Source organism: Globicephala melas, chromosome 7 (assembly GCF_963455315.2).
Source record: "Globicephala melas chromosome 7, mGloMel1.2, whole genome shotgun sequence".
Classification (NCBI taxonomy): Eukaryota; Metazoa; Chordata; class Mammalia; order Artiodactyla; family Delphinidae; genus Globicephala; species Globicephala melas.
Window position 1 is genome coordinate 38,793,894 of NC_083320.1, and position 17,006 is coordinate 38,810,899.

General features: G+C 40.2%; 1 protein-coding gene across 7 annotated transcripts in view; it reads left to right on the forward strand.

Moving 5' to 3' along the window:
- HECW2 (HECT, C2 and WW domain containing E3 ubiquitin protein ligase 2) overlaps window positions 1-17,006 on the forward strand; it is a 417,892-nt gene that overhangs the window by 381,212 nt on the left and 19,674 nt on the right. For all 7 annotated transcript variants that reach the window (XM_060302114.1, XM_060302116.1, XM_060302118.1 and 4 more), the window contains exons 22-28: window positions 2,154-2,306; window positions 4,292-4,390; window positions 7,744-7,873; window positions 9,119-9,265; window positions 9,955-10,069; window positions 12,888-12,973; window positions 13,997-14,109. In XM_060302114.1, coding sequence (XP_060158097.1) covers window positions 2,154-2,306; window positions 4,292-4,390; window positions 7,744-7,873; window positions 9,119-9,265; window positions 9,955-10,069; window positions 12,888-12,973; window positions 13,997-14,109 — 843 coding nt within the window. The remainder of the gene's footprint in view (window positions 1-2,153; window positions 2,307-4,291; window positions 4,391-7,743; window positions 7,874-9,118; window positions 9,266-9,954; window positions 10,070-12,887; window positions 12,974-13,996; window positions 14,110-17,006) is intronic.

The window sequence follows — 17,006 nt, forward strand, 5'->3', positions numbered from 1 at the left end:
GAGTGACATTAAGCTGCATTAGTGGGGAAAAGTTCCAGGAAAAGAGGTCAAGGGCCCTTTCTAAGTTTTTGTTAACGAGACCACACCTTGAGTGTTGTGGTCAGCATAGACACCGCCCCCTTAGGTCAGACTTTGACACCTGGAGACTGTCCAGAGCAGAGGACCAGTGTGGTGAGGGAATTCCCTACCCTGCATTGAGAGGAGGTTGAAAGAAGTGTCTGTGTTCATGAGTGAGGAGGGGGCAGGGACCAAGGATATGGAAACTGCTGAACTTAGAGTTCTTGTAGAAAATGACTTTTGAAAAAAAATTTACATCTTTAGCATCTAGATTAATACCCAAAACATAATAGGCACTCAAATATTTGTTGAAAGAAAACCTCTAAGTATGTGAAGAACGTTCAAGTGGAAAAAGTATTCTACTTGTTCTTGGTGGCGTCAGAGACCACAACGAGGACAGTGGAAGGAAGCCACGAGACGCTGCCTTGGTCTCGGCACCAAGAGGGGTAGCCTGCGTCACTGTACCTGGCAGGCAGCCAGAGGGCTGCTTTGGGAGCCCCCCTAGGGTGATCTGAGCATAGTCCCACAGTTCCTGGCAGCCACAGTATATTCAGCTGCCCCAGAAGGCAGTTCTGTCATGTCACCTTAAGGCCTCTCTGGCCTTGAGCGTCTGCTGTGTTTGCATTTTTCTGTACACATAGGTTTCTTGTCAGTCTGCACTCATATCTCCTAAAGTGCAGTGTGGACTGGTGAGGTGTGAAATGATTGTAGCTATTCCATAGACTGACATTTTTTATTTTAATATTTATGTGTTTCTTTTAATGTGTATTAGAAAAGATATAAAGCTAGCACATCATGATTCCATCAATATTGTATAAGACAAGGCTACATTGGAAAAGCAAGTAAAGCTAGAAATATTAAGGAAATGGCAGTGCGTGCATCGCAAAAATTGAGAAAGTAGTTAGGTGGGTAGCTGAGGTCTGTTCTAAGTAAATTCTATTAAACTCTTGTCTAAGACATATAAAAGCCGTTTCACTTTTCTTACTAGTATTCCAACTTCCTCTTCTACCTATAATAGGATGCTTTTCTCTATCACACAATCCCATCACCACCCAAGACTCAGATGATTTCTTTGTCATTAAAAAAAAAAAAAAAAAAACAGTAATGCCCACTGGAGGAAATTCCATAAGAGGAAAAAAAATAGAGTGAACAAAGGAAGTCTTATAAAATCCCACCACCCCAACTTATCTGTAGCTTTCATTCCCCCTTCAGAATTCCTTCCTGTCTTTGAACCCTTGTGTAAACTTTTTATCATAGGGTAGATGTACTTTACATTTTTCATTTTAAATTGAGCATATCAAATTGCTTTATTGCAAACTCCTCTTTGCTGTGTTTTTTGCTCCAGCATTTTTGGCCACTTGTCATTCCTCAAACCTCACACAATAATTTCTCAAAATTTACTTTGACCCTGATTTCTTTGTAAGTAAAATGGAATTTACACTGTAGTTCAGGCGCTGGAGTTTCAGCCTCTTCTCCAAATACCTTACCGACGAAGCTTTAGACACCCTCACTTTTCTTGTTTATAGTTTTCCGTGGCATTTTATCATTTAAAGTTTTCACGTGAACCCTATCATTCCATCTTTTGCCTCTGATCTCCCTAGGAGGTCTTGTATCTGTAATACCCTCTCACCAATCCCCTAAAGTCTCTTTCCTTCCCATTTAAAAGTGTTTCAGAAATCCATGAGGACTCCATGTCCCATGGATGTATGTAGCTGATGCCCTCTGGTTTAACCTGCTTAAATAAAGCATTCCCACTGTACTCTCTCTCCCCATAACCTGGCTCTGGGCATTTCAATTTACCTTTTTCTGCATATTTATACAATCAAATTATTAGCATACTGCCTATCTCATCCATTATCTGATATGTAGCTTTAGTTTTAGATATGCTCCATATAAATGTCCATTACGTTATTTTGGGTCAAAACATGTTTGAGATCAGGAATCATGATCATTCTGTCCAGTGTTTTGGACAATCCTGGTGTGTGGATAATTAGACTTCTAAGGAGTATTCTGTAGAAAGTTGAGCACTGTAGAAAATGTGTCTAATAAATAGAAAAAGATAATAACTGGTTGTTCTTTTTGTGAATTTTTTAAAGGCTGGATTACAGTGGACCTTCCAGAGAGTTTTTCTTCCTGGTATCCAGAGAACTCTTTAACCCATATTATGGCTTATTTGAATATTCAGCCAATGACACATACACAGTACAAATAAGTCCCATGTCTGCTTTTGTAGACAATCACCATGAATGGTAAGTATTTTTTTTCTCCAACGCTTTTCTTCAGCTGATTTTCTGTGATATTAGTTTTTATAGGAACCCACACTTCTTTTTTAAACATTTTTTCCCTTGGAGAAAATCATATTTTCAGTTAACTGTCTCATTTGACTCTTGTTTGTGTTGTCAAATTTAATATACAGGCAGTCTCCAAGCTAGGAATAGATTATGTTCCATAAGACCAATTTTAAGTGAGTTGGGTAGAATTCAAAAGGTTTTTTCCACTGAAGGAAAGTTGCGGGTGATGTTAGGTTCCCAGCAAGACCCTAAATCCCTCTCTGCAGCTTTGGGCCACTCTGAGATCTGACGGGGGCAGGTGGGGGTGAGTAGGAGAATGTCCTGACCCAGAGGTCAGGCAGCTTAAGGAGCAGCCCTTGGGGAAGTGGCTAACACTGGGGGAGGGGCAGAGCAGCTGGGCTGTTGGTGTTCTAGGGGGAGGGAGGGCGGGAGGATGGGGTGCCCTGGAGGAATGGGAGGTGGAAGAGAATGCTGGCAGGCAGGCAGGCAGGAGTGCGGAGTCACAGCAGTGGCCCCTTACCCTAGTGACTGGTTCAAGTTTGTAGCCAGGAATTGCCCCTTTCCTAATTTCTCACACAAAACCAAGGAAAACTGGGCTAGGATTCCCATCTGGGAATTATTTATTCTGAAAATCCCGAATTGCACTCTTTTTATGACATTTATTTTTACATGCCTGCATTTATAGACTTGAAGTATCTTTATAACCCCTGTTTGCTTGTTCCTGTTCATTTTCACTATAGTAACAAAAAAGAGAACATGAGTACGACTCATGGAAACAATTTCTTTGAGTCATGAGGTTAATATTGGTGGGTGGAGGGCATTAAGTTTTAGGACTTATTCTTCAAATTAACTTCCGTTTAACTACAATTTGGAGTCCTCCTAAGAGTAGCTATGGCAGCTATACTAACATAAGGGGATAAAGAAAAACAAAGCTGCTGGACATTCATCTTAAAATGGTTGCCTAACACTAAAATTACAAATGAATAGTATGGACCTCAGTGTGGATTTACGCTTTCGGAAGGCATCAGGCTTCCAAAGAGCTAGAAACTTGAATACTTCCGAAAAAGAAAATACATGTACATCTCAGCAAACCCAGTCGTGACAGATATATTTAATAAAATTTCCGAAGTGATTCAGTATAGAATTGAGCACTGAAATTTTAAAGAACAGAATGTCCCATGAGGAAACTCCCTCAAATGTACACATGCATAATTCTTGGATTGTGAGTTATCATCAAGAGAGGGGTTTGAGAGAGAACAGAAATAGGAACTTTCTCACTCTGAGACTGGGCTTTTCCTCAAAAGGGAATTGCCACTAGGTTTGCATTAGAGAAATCCTGCTAATATTCATGCAAGCAAACTACAAGGGGACAACATTTTCCCCACCACCACTGGTCTCATTCTGTCAACATTTCTTAGAAGTGATATAGGGAAATTTCACTGCCATGCTAACAGGAAATTCATGTTGGCCATGTAGGGTGCTACATGGTGGACATTACTGACACGGGGTGAAAGTGGAGCAGTATCTCTCTGAACATCAGAGTGAAACAGATTTCTTCTACAAGGAGATGTGACTATCAGCCTAATGAAGACCCAGCCTGCAGTGCACACAGACTCTCATGGACAAACTTAGATGATTAGAGCTGGAAAGCATTCTTGAGAGCAAATTGAACCGTTCAGAAATTGCTCCATGGGGCTTCCCTGGTGGCGCCGTGGTTGAGAGTCCGCCTGCCGATGCAGGGGACACGGGTTCGTGCCCTGGTCCGGGAAGATCCCATGTGGGGCCCGTGGGGCCCGTGAGCCATGGCCGCTGAGCCTGCGCGTCCGGAGCCTGTGCTCCGCAATGGGAGAGGCCACAACAGTGAGAGGCCCGCGTACCGCAAAAAAAAAAAGGAAAGAAATTGCTCCATGATGTGTAAGCCATCTCCTGCTTTTCCTTCACAGGTTCCGGTTCAGTGGTAGGATCCTTGGTCTTGCACTAATTCACCAGTATTTGTTGGATGCCTTCTTCACACGGCCCTTTTATAAGGCTCTTCTCAGAATGTAAGAGTGTTTTTATTGCTTATGTAATTAGCATGTAAAGAATGTAATATTTCCTTTATCAAAAGGGGTCTTTTGACAATGTCATTTATCGGCTCACTATCTCAAATCTATTACTTAATAGTGATTTAGATTTCTGAAACTAATCAACTAATATAATTTCAAAAGTGGTTACTGGATTTTTCCAGCTTCTGTTCCTTTATTCCTGTCTTGCTCCCAAAGGCTTAGTTTTGCTCCACTCTGAATAATTCATTCTCATTTGTTGCTACACATGTGTCTTCAAAACACTTGTACTTCAAATACAGTGCTGGAATTCCTGTGGTATTAATGCCGATTATTAATAGAATAGTTGTGGCTTAGTCTTGGTGACTCACAGCCCCCCATCTTTCACAAGATGCATTTTACATTTTGCTTTATGCAAACTTTCAACTGTTTATTCTTGGTTCATATTTTCATTCTCTTTTTTTTAAAATGTGTTTGTTTGTTAGAGGTGTGCAATATTTTTAAAGTCTCATATTTATCTTGAGATCTCTCTATATGCAAGACAGTCATTTACGATGGCAGATGAAAATTTAGCATTCACAGAATTTTTTCTTCATTGTTAGCACAATGAAAGATTGCAATTATTGTGAAATGTAGAGCAAACAGTTTCTGTCCTAGAATCAGTAGTCATTTTCAAGGATGAACAGAAGAAGGCAACTATCTGTGAGGGTAGTAGCTCAAACTTGCAATGAGAAAACACAGAATGATTGCATGGCTCTGACCAGCTCATTCCTTAACCAAGGCCATGTATCTGCTTTCTGTCAAAATGGAAGCCTAGAGCTCAATTGAAAGCAAAGTATTTCTAATAGTTCTTAAAGAGGGTCAGTAGGAAGACCTTTGCCATCCTCCCTTTTGGTATATGGACCGATGAAGTCCTGGGCACCTGGACACTGACTTCTGCCTCTCTGGTTCTTCTGGCCCATTTGCACCTTCCCATTTCATTGCCTTATCTCTCATTTTCCATTTAAGCTTCCTGAAAGAGTAGTCTACACTGACTGTTGACACACCCTCAACACATTTTAGCCTGGCTTTTTTTCCCACCAATAACCTATGGAAGCTTTTAAAGAATGTTTTTTAGTCTTTATCTTAATAGACCATTCTGCTGCTTTTGATACTGTTGACCCCTCCCAACCCCACCACCCATTTCTCTTGCGTTCTTCCTTCACTGGCCTATGTGACACTGTGCTCTCCTGGTTCTCCTTTCACTTTTATGCCTCCTTTGTGGATGTCCTGACTTGCCCTTAAACCTTGATGTTCCTGAAGCTTCCATTCTTGTCCCCTTGCTTTCCTCTCTCTGTGTGCTCTCATGGGCTATCTCTTTACCTGTCTCATCTACTCTCCAATCCGCACCCACAGACATGATCTCCCTTGAGTCGTAGGCTCAAGTGGTCAACATTCCACTGAATATCTCCTCTTGTATGTCTCACAGGCACCTCAGAATCAACATGGTTAAAACTAGACTCATCAATTTCTCCTGACCTAAAAATATACCTTCTCCCTTATATGCCCAGTCACAGATCAAGGTGCCAACATTCTCAAGTCACTCTGGTCAGAAATTGGGCGTCATCCTCAAACAGGGATGGTGAATACACAGCACAATTTCTTCTCTTCCCCACCTCCCACCCCATTCCCATGGTACAGGTCACAAATCATTTAGGTACTTTTTCCTGCTGAACTCGTTGTGGCCTCAGGAATTTTTCAACTTTTGGCCCTCAAGACTGCCAATGAATCAGAGTTGTCTTGTAACTTGAGTTCATTTGCCGTCCTGTTTTAGATATACTTCTTTATACTACCCAGTAAAACCATTTATTAATTTCCACATTCACCTCCTAAATAATTCTTAAATTCATCTTCTCTACCCTAATAGCTGTGCCCTAATTAAAATCCTTATCTTATTTTGGCCAGATTACTGTAGTGATCTATTAATTGGTTTCCACCCAATGATTACCGCCCCCCCCCCCAATTTTAAGTAATCCTCAACACTGCCACTTCCAGAAGAACAATTTAAAGTCACATCTCATGTCTCACCATGTCATTCCCTGTTTTAAAACCTTTCAGTAGTTCTGAATCACCAAGCTCCTTAGAATGACGTTCAGACCTGCTCCCAGCTACCTTTCCAGCCTCATTCTCTAGACATTCTGTCTTGTGGTTAACTCTCTGGTGCTGCCAGTATGCTTGGAAAATCTGTATACTCCATCCCTTTGTGCTTTGTTCAGGTTGTCTTCTTCTCCTGTCTCTCTTTTTCCCCTTCTTCTCCTTTTCATCCATTCCCCTTTACCTCTCTAGCTTGAAACATCCTGCAAACTTTAATATAGGTATCATCTGCTCCAACAGGCTTCTTCTAAATCTCCAGGTCAAAGTAAATGCTTTGCATGTTTGCTGTGGGAGGTCCCTATATCTACCTTATCTTTTTCTTTTTTAACTGAAGTGTAATGTACATATAAAGAAGTGCACTAATAATAAGTGTTACCCACCCTAGGCTATCACTTATCACCTTACGTTAACTTATCTATTTATGTCCCTGTCTCTCCCACTAGACCATTAGCTCCTTGAGGGCAGTAACTGTTTATCAAGTAGCTATTAAGATACTTGGCACATACTTGATGCCTAATACATGTGTAGACTGAACTAAACAAAATGGTCTTTGAAATTGGGCTGATGGGAGGAAGTTTCAAGACAACTAAAGCAAATCAATTGCTACCATCTTACAACAGGGTCATATAATAGTAACTCCACTTCATGTAGATCTTCTCTTAGAAAGCCATTATAATTGTAGAGCAATTCTGTAGCTTTCAGTTTTCAGAATCACAGAAAGAATAAGAACCATGAAGAAAAAAGGGACGTATGTGAATGTGGATCACAGAATCTAGTCTTTTAAAAAAAAAGTTAAAGTACAGTATAGAAACATACGAAGAATTTCTAATTAGGAGAATGATAATTTAAGATTGTATAACATAGCCAAAGAATACTGAACCCAAGTGGTCAGCTCGAGTTCCATTTCCAGCTCTGGCGTTAATCGTGGGTGACTGTGCAAACGGCAGCCACTCTTTGCACCTCCAGTTCTGTGTCTTAAAAGACAAAACAAACTGAGTGATTCCTAAGGCATTTTATATATCAGAATTTTTCAATTTTATGTCATATTTCTGAATTATTTCACTGGTTTGGTTACTAACTTTGACGAAGAACATTCCAGAAATCACTGCCTGTTTTAGTTGATCTTGTTCTTGTCATTATTTCTTAGTTTCTTTCCTCACAACTCTGGGTTTTTGCTAATAGCCATGACTACATTTTTTTTTTTCTGTTTATCATCTTAGTCTCTGTGACCTGAGTGATCTAGAATACCTTGATGAAGAATTTCACCAGAGCCTGCAGTGGATGAAAGACAATGACATCCATGACATCCTGGACCTCACGTTCACTGTGAACGAAGAAGTTTTTGGGCAGGTCTGTGTGTGTGAATAACTGGTGACTAAGTGTGGTAATTGAAGGCTATTGGTTGGTGAAGAATTAATTCAGTGGCCTAAGATCAGATGCTTATTTATTTGTGGTTGGTTGGGTGGTTTAAACCCAGGTTTATGTACAGTTACAATATTCTTGGTTATAAAGGTTATTCTAATGCCGACTTCAGATTAAAATTTTCTAATTTGTAGACTGCACTATTTGTATGTTGTAAACAATCTTTTTATTTCCAACTAAAATATCCTCATAAGATATTAGAATGTGCCTTGTACCAAATACAGTTTTTAAATATCCATGCTACCCCAGAGTTGAATATTAAATTATTTAATTGGCCCTTGTACTTACCTCTCATTCATGTTTAACAACTGAAATGGATTGTTTTGAAGCTGAGGGAAAGTAAACAATATTTTGGTGAAGGTTTGGAAACATATTGTTTTTTTAAAAAGTTGGTAGAAGAGTTGGTCAAAAGATTTTCAGAAATTATATGCTAATTCATAATTAATATTCTTAGTTAAACATTAATACTTGGCTGGTCTCCTGAATTTCATATTTTGGAAAAGAAGTTCTCAGTTTAACATTCGCTTGAATGTAATTCTGCTTCCTTAAGGTAAACGTTTACCTAAATATTGGCTTTCTATATATAGTTGATTGTGAATCCTAAAGGAATTTGTGAAAATGTCTTTTTGTCAAACATTCAAATAGCAGTGGGACAGAATCTGGAGCCCTTTTGTTTCCATTTAAAAGACTTATTTGTTTAATCAGGATTTAAAGCTTAACCTTGCAACACATATATATATATTTTTTGCGATATGCGGGCCTCTCACTGTTGTGGCCTCTCCCGTTGCAGAGCACAGGCTCCGGATGCGCAGGCTCAGCGGCCATGGCTCACGGGCCCAGCCGCTCCACGGCATGTGGGATCTTCCTAGACCGGGGCACGAACCCACGTCCCCTGCATCAGCAGGCGGACTCTCAACCACTGCGCCACCAGGGAAGCCCCGCAACACATACATTTTCAACCACTGAGGCTCTCAGACGTCTGCTCATTACTTAGCTTTCCCTGAGCATCAGTGGGTGCCTGGGCTCTGTGCTGGTGCCACACACTCTGCCTGTGGGATATACCCGGGCCAGGGCAGAGACAGGTAGCTGGCTGATTCCAGCTCATTGGTAGCAGTGGTCTTACAACATCAAGAGTATTGCTTTGTGGTCAGTCCTTTTGTTTTTTAATCGCAGATTACCGAACGAGAATTAAAACCAGGGGGTGCTAACATCCCAGTCACCGAGAAGAACAAGAAGGAGTACATCGAGAGGATGGTGAAATGGAGGATTGAGAGGGGTGTCGTGCAGCAAACAGAGAGCTTAGTGCGTGGCTTTTATGAGGTAAAGACAATCAGCAGGAGTGGGGTTCTCAGTCTGATGTCAGCAATACCTTGGTCCACTTCACTGTACTTCATATGTGTGCAATATTTCCATTTCTCTTTGGTATATTTACCGTTGCTATTTCAGTTCAAACACTTCAACAATTTTTCCTGTGTGTTTTAAGAACACAAAAAAAGCTTATTGCCCTGTTACAAGAAATCACTGAAATAAAATGACCTGCATTCAAATAGCATTTGACGATTTAATGACCACTAATAACATTTAAGTCACGCATTTTACTCATGCTTAGATATGTGTAATCAGATCTCATGCCTGATATGTGAAATGATCGTATCTGAGGGTCAGAATGAGTTGTAACAAGTATTCCATATGACTTCTTCTGTGAAAAAGCCATAGCTAAAATAAAAATAAACTGTGAAAGTGACTGGAGCACTAGATCTTCTCCCAAAGAGAAAAAAAAACTGGATTAATCAGTGACCAATTATAAAACAAAAATTCTGTTGAAAACCTCATCAACCTTGTACTAAAAATATATTTATAGAGAGCTTTACATGTTTTAAAGCGCCTCCACAGAATACATCCATAGTATTCCCAACACTCCCTGTGCCCTCCTTTTCTGATGAGGCTTAATTATAGCTGAGGCTTCTCCAGGTTCTTAAGCCATGTCCTATATTCTTTTTATTCCACAGGTCGTGGATGCCAGGCTGGTATCTGTTTTTGATGCGAGAGAACTAGAACTGGTCATCGCAGGCACAGCTGAAATAGACCTAAGTGATTGGAGGAACAACACAGAATATAGAGGAGGTGAAATTTGACTTATAGATGGCTGGATTTAAAGTTTCAGATTAGAGGGAAGCAAGCGGTTTGGCACGTTGGCCTGGATCCAGGACAGACAGGGGCACTTGCACTCTAATCATAGGTCTGATGCAGGCTCCTTTGAGACCTTGGGCAAGGTACATGCCCTTCTTTCCCTAGCTACCTCATCTGTCAAGTGGAAGGAGAGCTGTTTACACACCATCTAAGGATGTCGTAACTCTTAATTGTTAGTGAAGGAATGTGGCCATAGGAACATCAATTAATGGTTTTATGGTGGTGTTAGTGAAGCACCAGGGAGCTCATACCCAGCTGGTCAAATTCCACCTATTCTGCCTTCATCCTCAAACCTGAAGAGGCATACCCTCTGAGCTTCTTAATGAACAAACACAGTTTTTCTACATTTCACTTGAACTGCTTACCAGTTGTAATTCACAGTTGAAACACGTGAATGGAGTAAGATATGGTTCTCAGATTTCAAGTTTCTTGAACAAGCCCTTCTAAAATTCAAGCATTAAGTTCAACTGAAAAGGAAACTGCTGTAAGGTTAGTTAAAAACTACACACGTCACCAAATGGGAAGTTTTAGGACTGGCACTTCTGTAGATCAATACAACTTTTCAATTAGTAATTGGCATCGAAGCCTGTGACATTTGCTGAATCAAGATGCATGGAAAGGGACCTGATGCTAACCCAGAGTTAAAGTTTTATTCAATACTTTTAATCAAAGAAAGAATACATTTTCTGAAATTTATTGTAGTGTTATAAAGTGTTCAGAAAGTCGTGACAAATGACAGTTGGTTTTTGTTTTTGTTTTTGAAGTCAGAATGTAAGAGGTTAGCAGTGGTTCTGAACTTGGAGAGTGAAGAATACAGTCTTTAAGTCACTGAATTAATCACTTAGACTAAAATGAGAGCTGAGCAGTTCTCCAATTATCTGTAAATTGAAACAGAGATTTAAAAAAAAACAATTAAAAAGTTTGGAGTAGAAAAAATACCTTAACGTTGGCTCAGTTGCTTTTGTTTTGGCCTCTGCTTGGCTCTTCCAGCCCATCACTGTTGCCCTGGGCTGGCCTTGCCCGTCCATTTTCTCTGAAAGATGATATTAAACTGCAGTGTCCATTGCTGCTATTTCTGAAGTCCAGTTGCTGTAATAACTCTTTTCCAATTGGCCCCGTGTATAATCCAAATATGACCTTGGCTATTATAACTTTGTTAACTATTTTCACTAACTAGAACACAGTTTCTCCAACATGCTACATAACTTACATCTTACCATAAATGCTATTAGCTCATTCCTTCCCGCCCCCGTCCCCAAACCCCAGGAGATTCTAATAGCAATGCCATTCATCAAGTCAGCCAGTTTTGTATTTACACAGTATAGACTTTTATTCACTGTATATGACTAATCGAGTACCTATTTCTATGGTTATTGTCAGTCTTATCAAGTGAAATCCTTGAGAGGAGAGGGCTGGGGGGAGGGGGCAGGAAAATGGCGACATGCCCAGCTGCCATGTTTGCTAACCCAGCTACTTGGCACTGAATGAAGGGGCGGCTTTGCTGCCATTTGCCATATGTTCACAGGGCAGCTGTTTCTAGAGAATAGGATGAGACATTTTCACTCCTCCTCCTTCTCCAAATGGTTTGGCACAGACAGCAAAGGAGAGGCATAAAAGGGCTGATTCAAAGGGTCAGAAAACTTTAAAGCTATAAAGAGCCAACGCACTTATTTTATAGATTAGAAAAGTATTTGCTCAGCACCAAACAGCTGGTCTTTGCCAAAGGCAGGACAAGGAGCCGATGCATCTCCGTGTCCAGTCTAGTTGTATTTACGCTTCATTTGGATCCCTTTCTTCTCCAAGGGCATCGCTGATCAAATGGTAAACAGTAAGGCAAGATTCTCCCCAAATCCTACAGCCACGGAAACATATGAGGAAAAATTTCAATGAAAATGGTTTCTACCTACCTTCTATTTAGGACTTAACTGCTGCTGACTCAGAATTAGAGTAGCTCTCTATACATTGAATATGTCAGCTAATTGGTTTGAATCACTAACTGTGCCTTAATCCTCGTCAACCTTCTCTCTGAACTTAATTTTTCTCGGCAGAAGGTTTTAGAATCCACAGTTACTTCCTCAATCCACCTGTGGGATGATACTTTTGACATTTTATTAAATTCTAGTAAAGTATGGAATAAAAGTAACATTTAGGTTGATGATTGAGATTTATTTGTTGAAGGAGTTAAAGTAATAAACTTATTTTCCCTTTTTATTAATAAAAAGTAATTTGCTTTTAAAATATGAACATAATATATAGTTTTAGAATGGTTTGCAATTATATATTGATTTGAATAATTATTTGATTTATGTCTCTCCTTTACCAGAAGCCCTGTGAGGGACTATTTCCTTTGCCATTGTCCCCCAAACTTAGGACACTGCTTGGCATAGCAGCGCTAGAAAATTATTTCTTAAATAAATGACCAAAAGGGTTAAACATTTCCAGTAACAGCAGTTATATTTTTCAGAAACGGTATGGTTAAAATAACTCATTTGTTTTCTTCCCTCCGCTAGCTTCATTTAGTGACCACTAAATGGAAACAGAGGTTTCTTGGTTTCATTTAGTGTTTTGTTTAACTTCTGACACTCATGTGATCACATTTACAGTGTAATTCCTTGGTCTTAAATTATAAATAACCTTTAACGAATCCAAGATGATGATTTATGTCTGGGGGTCTTTTGTCGACTTGCCAGTGTCGTGGTGACTTAAGATAGAAAACTCAAAGTAACACGGGCTTTCATGATTGCTTTGATAGGATATCATGACAATCATATTGTAATTCGGTGGTTCTGGGCTGCAGTGGAAAGATTCAACAATGAACAACGACTAAGGTTGTTACAGGTAAGATGCCATCAGTTCATCTTTTTAATGCATTAATATAGTTATTTTTGGAATTGCAAATTTTTAATAACTGCTAAGTATACTCAGTAAATACATTTAGGTTTATCTACTTATTCGGGATATACTGTCTTCAGACTCTCCTGACTGTGTGGGTCTGTGGTTCCATCACTATGCAGAACATCCCCAACCTAGTCCAAGCATGTCATTAGAGTTGTGAGGAAGTACCGACTCCCATCCAAGAATCCCAGCAACAGCGTCTGCCTTTACAGCAGTTGGATCCCTTCCACAAGAGGTCCCTGGGTACTCTGCAGGCCAGCATCCCTGGCAACTGAAGGAGATAATCTTCAGTCCCTTAAGAAGTGACCCAGTTCCTTGATAAAGAGTCCTCTCTTTTCTTCCATCTAACATTCCACAAATTTGAGATAATATTGAAGTTTAAGAATACTGGGAAAACTAACTCATTTTCTTGTGGTGTTTATAGTTATACAGGGCAATTGCTGGTTGGTTGCAGCTAAAGAAATATCAGACATGAGGAAGCCTTTTGGTCACTCAGGCAAAGCCTTACCAGTAGGCTGGATCTTGGCTCCTTTGGATCACAGATCTGGGTCTCAAATTTGCAGGACGAGAAGTTCTCTTTGTTTTTCATTCACCTCAGTTCGATCAGGGACTAATGCTAAGTTGACTTAGGTTCATCGATACGCCCACTTTATTAATCTCGAATGGGAAGTATACATGGTTTGAGCTTCTAAGCTGGTCAGCTGTACAGGACGCTGTATCTTCTACAAATCCTCCACATCCCCTTTCTCTTTATAATGCTCTGTCCTTCCTTGGTATTCTCCAGCTCTTTGCCAGAATTCTCGTGTTACAGCTATTCTATGTCTATAAAGTTTTATCTTGTGAGCTTTTCCACCAGTGAGCAGCAGGCTGCTCTTCCCCAGCACCTCTGCACATGAACGATGTCAACCTTGCCTGGAGCCTGGTCTCTTGGCTTCACCTTCTCCTTCTGTTTTCTTGGGTTGATAGTTTGTTACAGGCACATCCAGCATTCCCTATGAAGGATTTGCTTCTCTCCGAGGGAGTAACGGCCCAAGAAGATTCTGTGTGGAGAAATGGGGGAAAATCACCGCTCTTCCCAGGTAAAGTAGAAGATACTTCTTTACTGTCACTACAGTGTCCTAGGTAGGACCTTTAGCGTATATATATATATATTGATTTATTACCATTTTTATGCTGAAAGTTTGGGAGAGTGGAAAAAACTTTTAGAATGAATTTACCTCAGATTACCTTTTTAAATGAAGGAAAAAAGGTCTTCCTGGTCATACTTGGAATACATACATACATATCTTTTTTTTATTTTTATTGGAGTATAGTTGCTTTACAATATTGTGTTACTCTCTACTGTACAGCAAAGTGAATCAGCTATATGTATACATATATCCCCTCTTTTCTGGATTTCCTTCCCATTTAGGCCACCACAGAGCACTGAGTAGAGTTCCCTGTGCTATGCAGTAGATTCTCATTAGTTATCTATTTTATACATAGTATCAATAGCGTATATTCATACGTACATATCTTAAAATACAAAACGCAACAGAACCAAAGCACTTGTTAGCAATAGGAAAAGCAACATTGGTCATCATACTTGTGGCTTCTTATGATTGTGGCTCTAATTTACGTTTCCAGAAGCTCTAGTTTTAAGTTTATCATTGGTAACTATTTAGAATCCCTTCACTAAAAACGACCATTGTGGTTTCTAAGGAACATTAAATCATGTAATTGTGCTCTGTGCCTCTTCAGTCTCTATCATACATGCCTTACCTCCCTGGGAATGATTTCTGCATTGTACTCTCATTTGTAATAAGATGATACATTTCCTTGGAGTGGAAAAATTTGCTTTTCTGCTGCTACTAATAAATGTAAGAGACTAGTAAGGCAGTCTTTGTGAGTAAAAAAAAAAAGTGTTTTGTGGGGAATGGAGCAAACTGGAGCTGAAGCAAAAGAAAAGGAGAGAGCAAATGAACAAAAGAGGAGTAGAGAACAGTTGGTTTCAGAACTCCTTTATCTAGTCAGCAGTAATATATTGAATTTTTGAGGTAAAAAGGATTGCCTCTCATTTTACTAATAATGAAATTGCAATCTGGGGAGGTTAAATCTTCCCAAGTGATATTAGTTTCCTCAAGATGTTATCCTGAGTTTGTTTAAGTACAGTCAGCCCTCTGTATCCGCGGATTCAACCAACCACAGATTCAACCAATTACAGGTCAAAAATATTTTTAAAAAAAATTTCTAGAGGGCTTCCCTGGTGGTGCAGTGGTTGAGAGTCCGCCTGCCGATGTAGGGGACACAGGTTCGTGACCCAGTCCTGGAAGATCCCACATGCCGCAGAGCGGCTGAGCCCGTGAGCCATGGCCGCTGAGCCTGCGCGTCCGGAGCCTGTGCTCTGCAACGGGAGAGGCCACAACAGTGAGAGGCCCGCGTACGGAGGGGGGGAGGGGGTGTTCCAGAAAGTTCCAAAAAGCAAAACTTGAATTTTGCTGTGTCATGGCAACTATTTACATACATTTACATTGTATTAGGTATTTCAAGCAATCTAGAGATGATTTAAAGTATACAGGAGGATGTGCATAAATTATATTCAAATAACATGCCATTTTATATTTGAGCATCCGAGATTTTGGTATTCCCTGAGGGAGCCCTGGAACCAATGCCCTGGGGATACCAAGGGACAACTTTACAAGTGACTTTGAGAAACGTGTTAACAAGACTGTCTTCTTAGCAATTGCACAACACTGGTTCTTAAGAATAACGTTCTAAGCATCAACATGTGAAAAAAAGCATGCTGAAAATACAGATACAGAGAGCAATGAATAGAGCAAGCTCAGGGCTGCCTGAGCCTCTTCAGTCGCTTTGGGTGCATGTCAGTCTGTGAACAGAGGCACTGCATCCAAACACCTAAGTAATTAGCTGGCTTACCTGGTGTTCCAAATGTAAGAGACTTTAATTTCATTATTTAAAGAAGTACTTTATTTTGTTTATGTCTGAATCACGCTTTTTTCCCCTCAGACCAAATTTGCAACTCAAAAGCAGATTTACAGTATCTGAGTAGGACCTTTTACTTTTCTGAGAAACTCAAGGATTAGCATTAAAGAGGCAGGAAAGGACAGATGAATTGTGTTCTTTCTCTTGAAATCTGTTTTTGTAAAGACTTGCTTATGTAAAGTAGACGGAATAAACTGTAACCATAGGCCGATATATCAGCTGTTCATATTTAATCACTGTAATTTTCACCAAACCTGATGAGCAGAGAAAGGCAATTTTGTATAAACAACAAACTTAAGCTTCAGAGAGACTGGACTCTATCCCAGTTCTGTTACTTGCCCACAGTGGGCTCTTGGAGATGTTGCCTAATTGTTCTGAGCCTCTGTTTCCTCATCTACCTTGTAGGTTAGTAATTCTGAAGATTAAGGGAAATCGTTCATATAAAACATTTACTACTGACCCTTGCCCTGAGTAAGCATCCAGTCGATGGTGGCTGCCATTATGATTTCCGTCACCATTGTCTGTAATATATGTCAGGCTGTAGCATATTGGAAAGAGCACAGGGTTGGGAGTTAGACCACCTGGGTTCTTGCCCACCTCTGCCACCAGCTAACGGGACCTAGAAGATCACTTGATCTCTGGGCCTCCATTTCTCCATCTTTAAATGGCCAGGGAAGGGGTGGTATATTAGGTTTAGTGGAGCAATAAGTAGCACCAACAGGTTGCTGAAGAATCTTGGGGGTCGGGCCCTATTCACTTGTCTGCTTCCGCCTGGAGCTCCAGGAAGTTCGTGTGCTGAGTCATCATAAATGGTGGGTTTCTTCACATTGTTGCATACATATGGTTGAGCAACAGGCGTTGTTGTTTCTTCCTTTCTGCATTATGACCTAAGGCTCTAGGTTCTAGATTCCTAGCTCTACCTAGATTATAAAATAGCCATACATAAAGATGATATGAGGCACATTAGGCAAGCAGACCATTTTCATACCTTGTC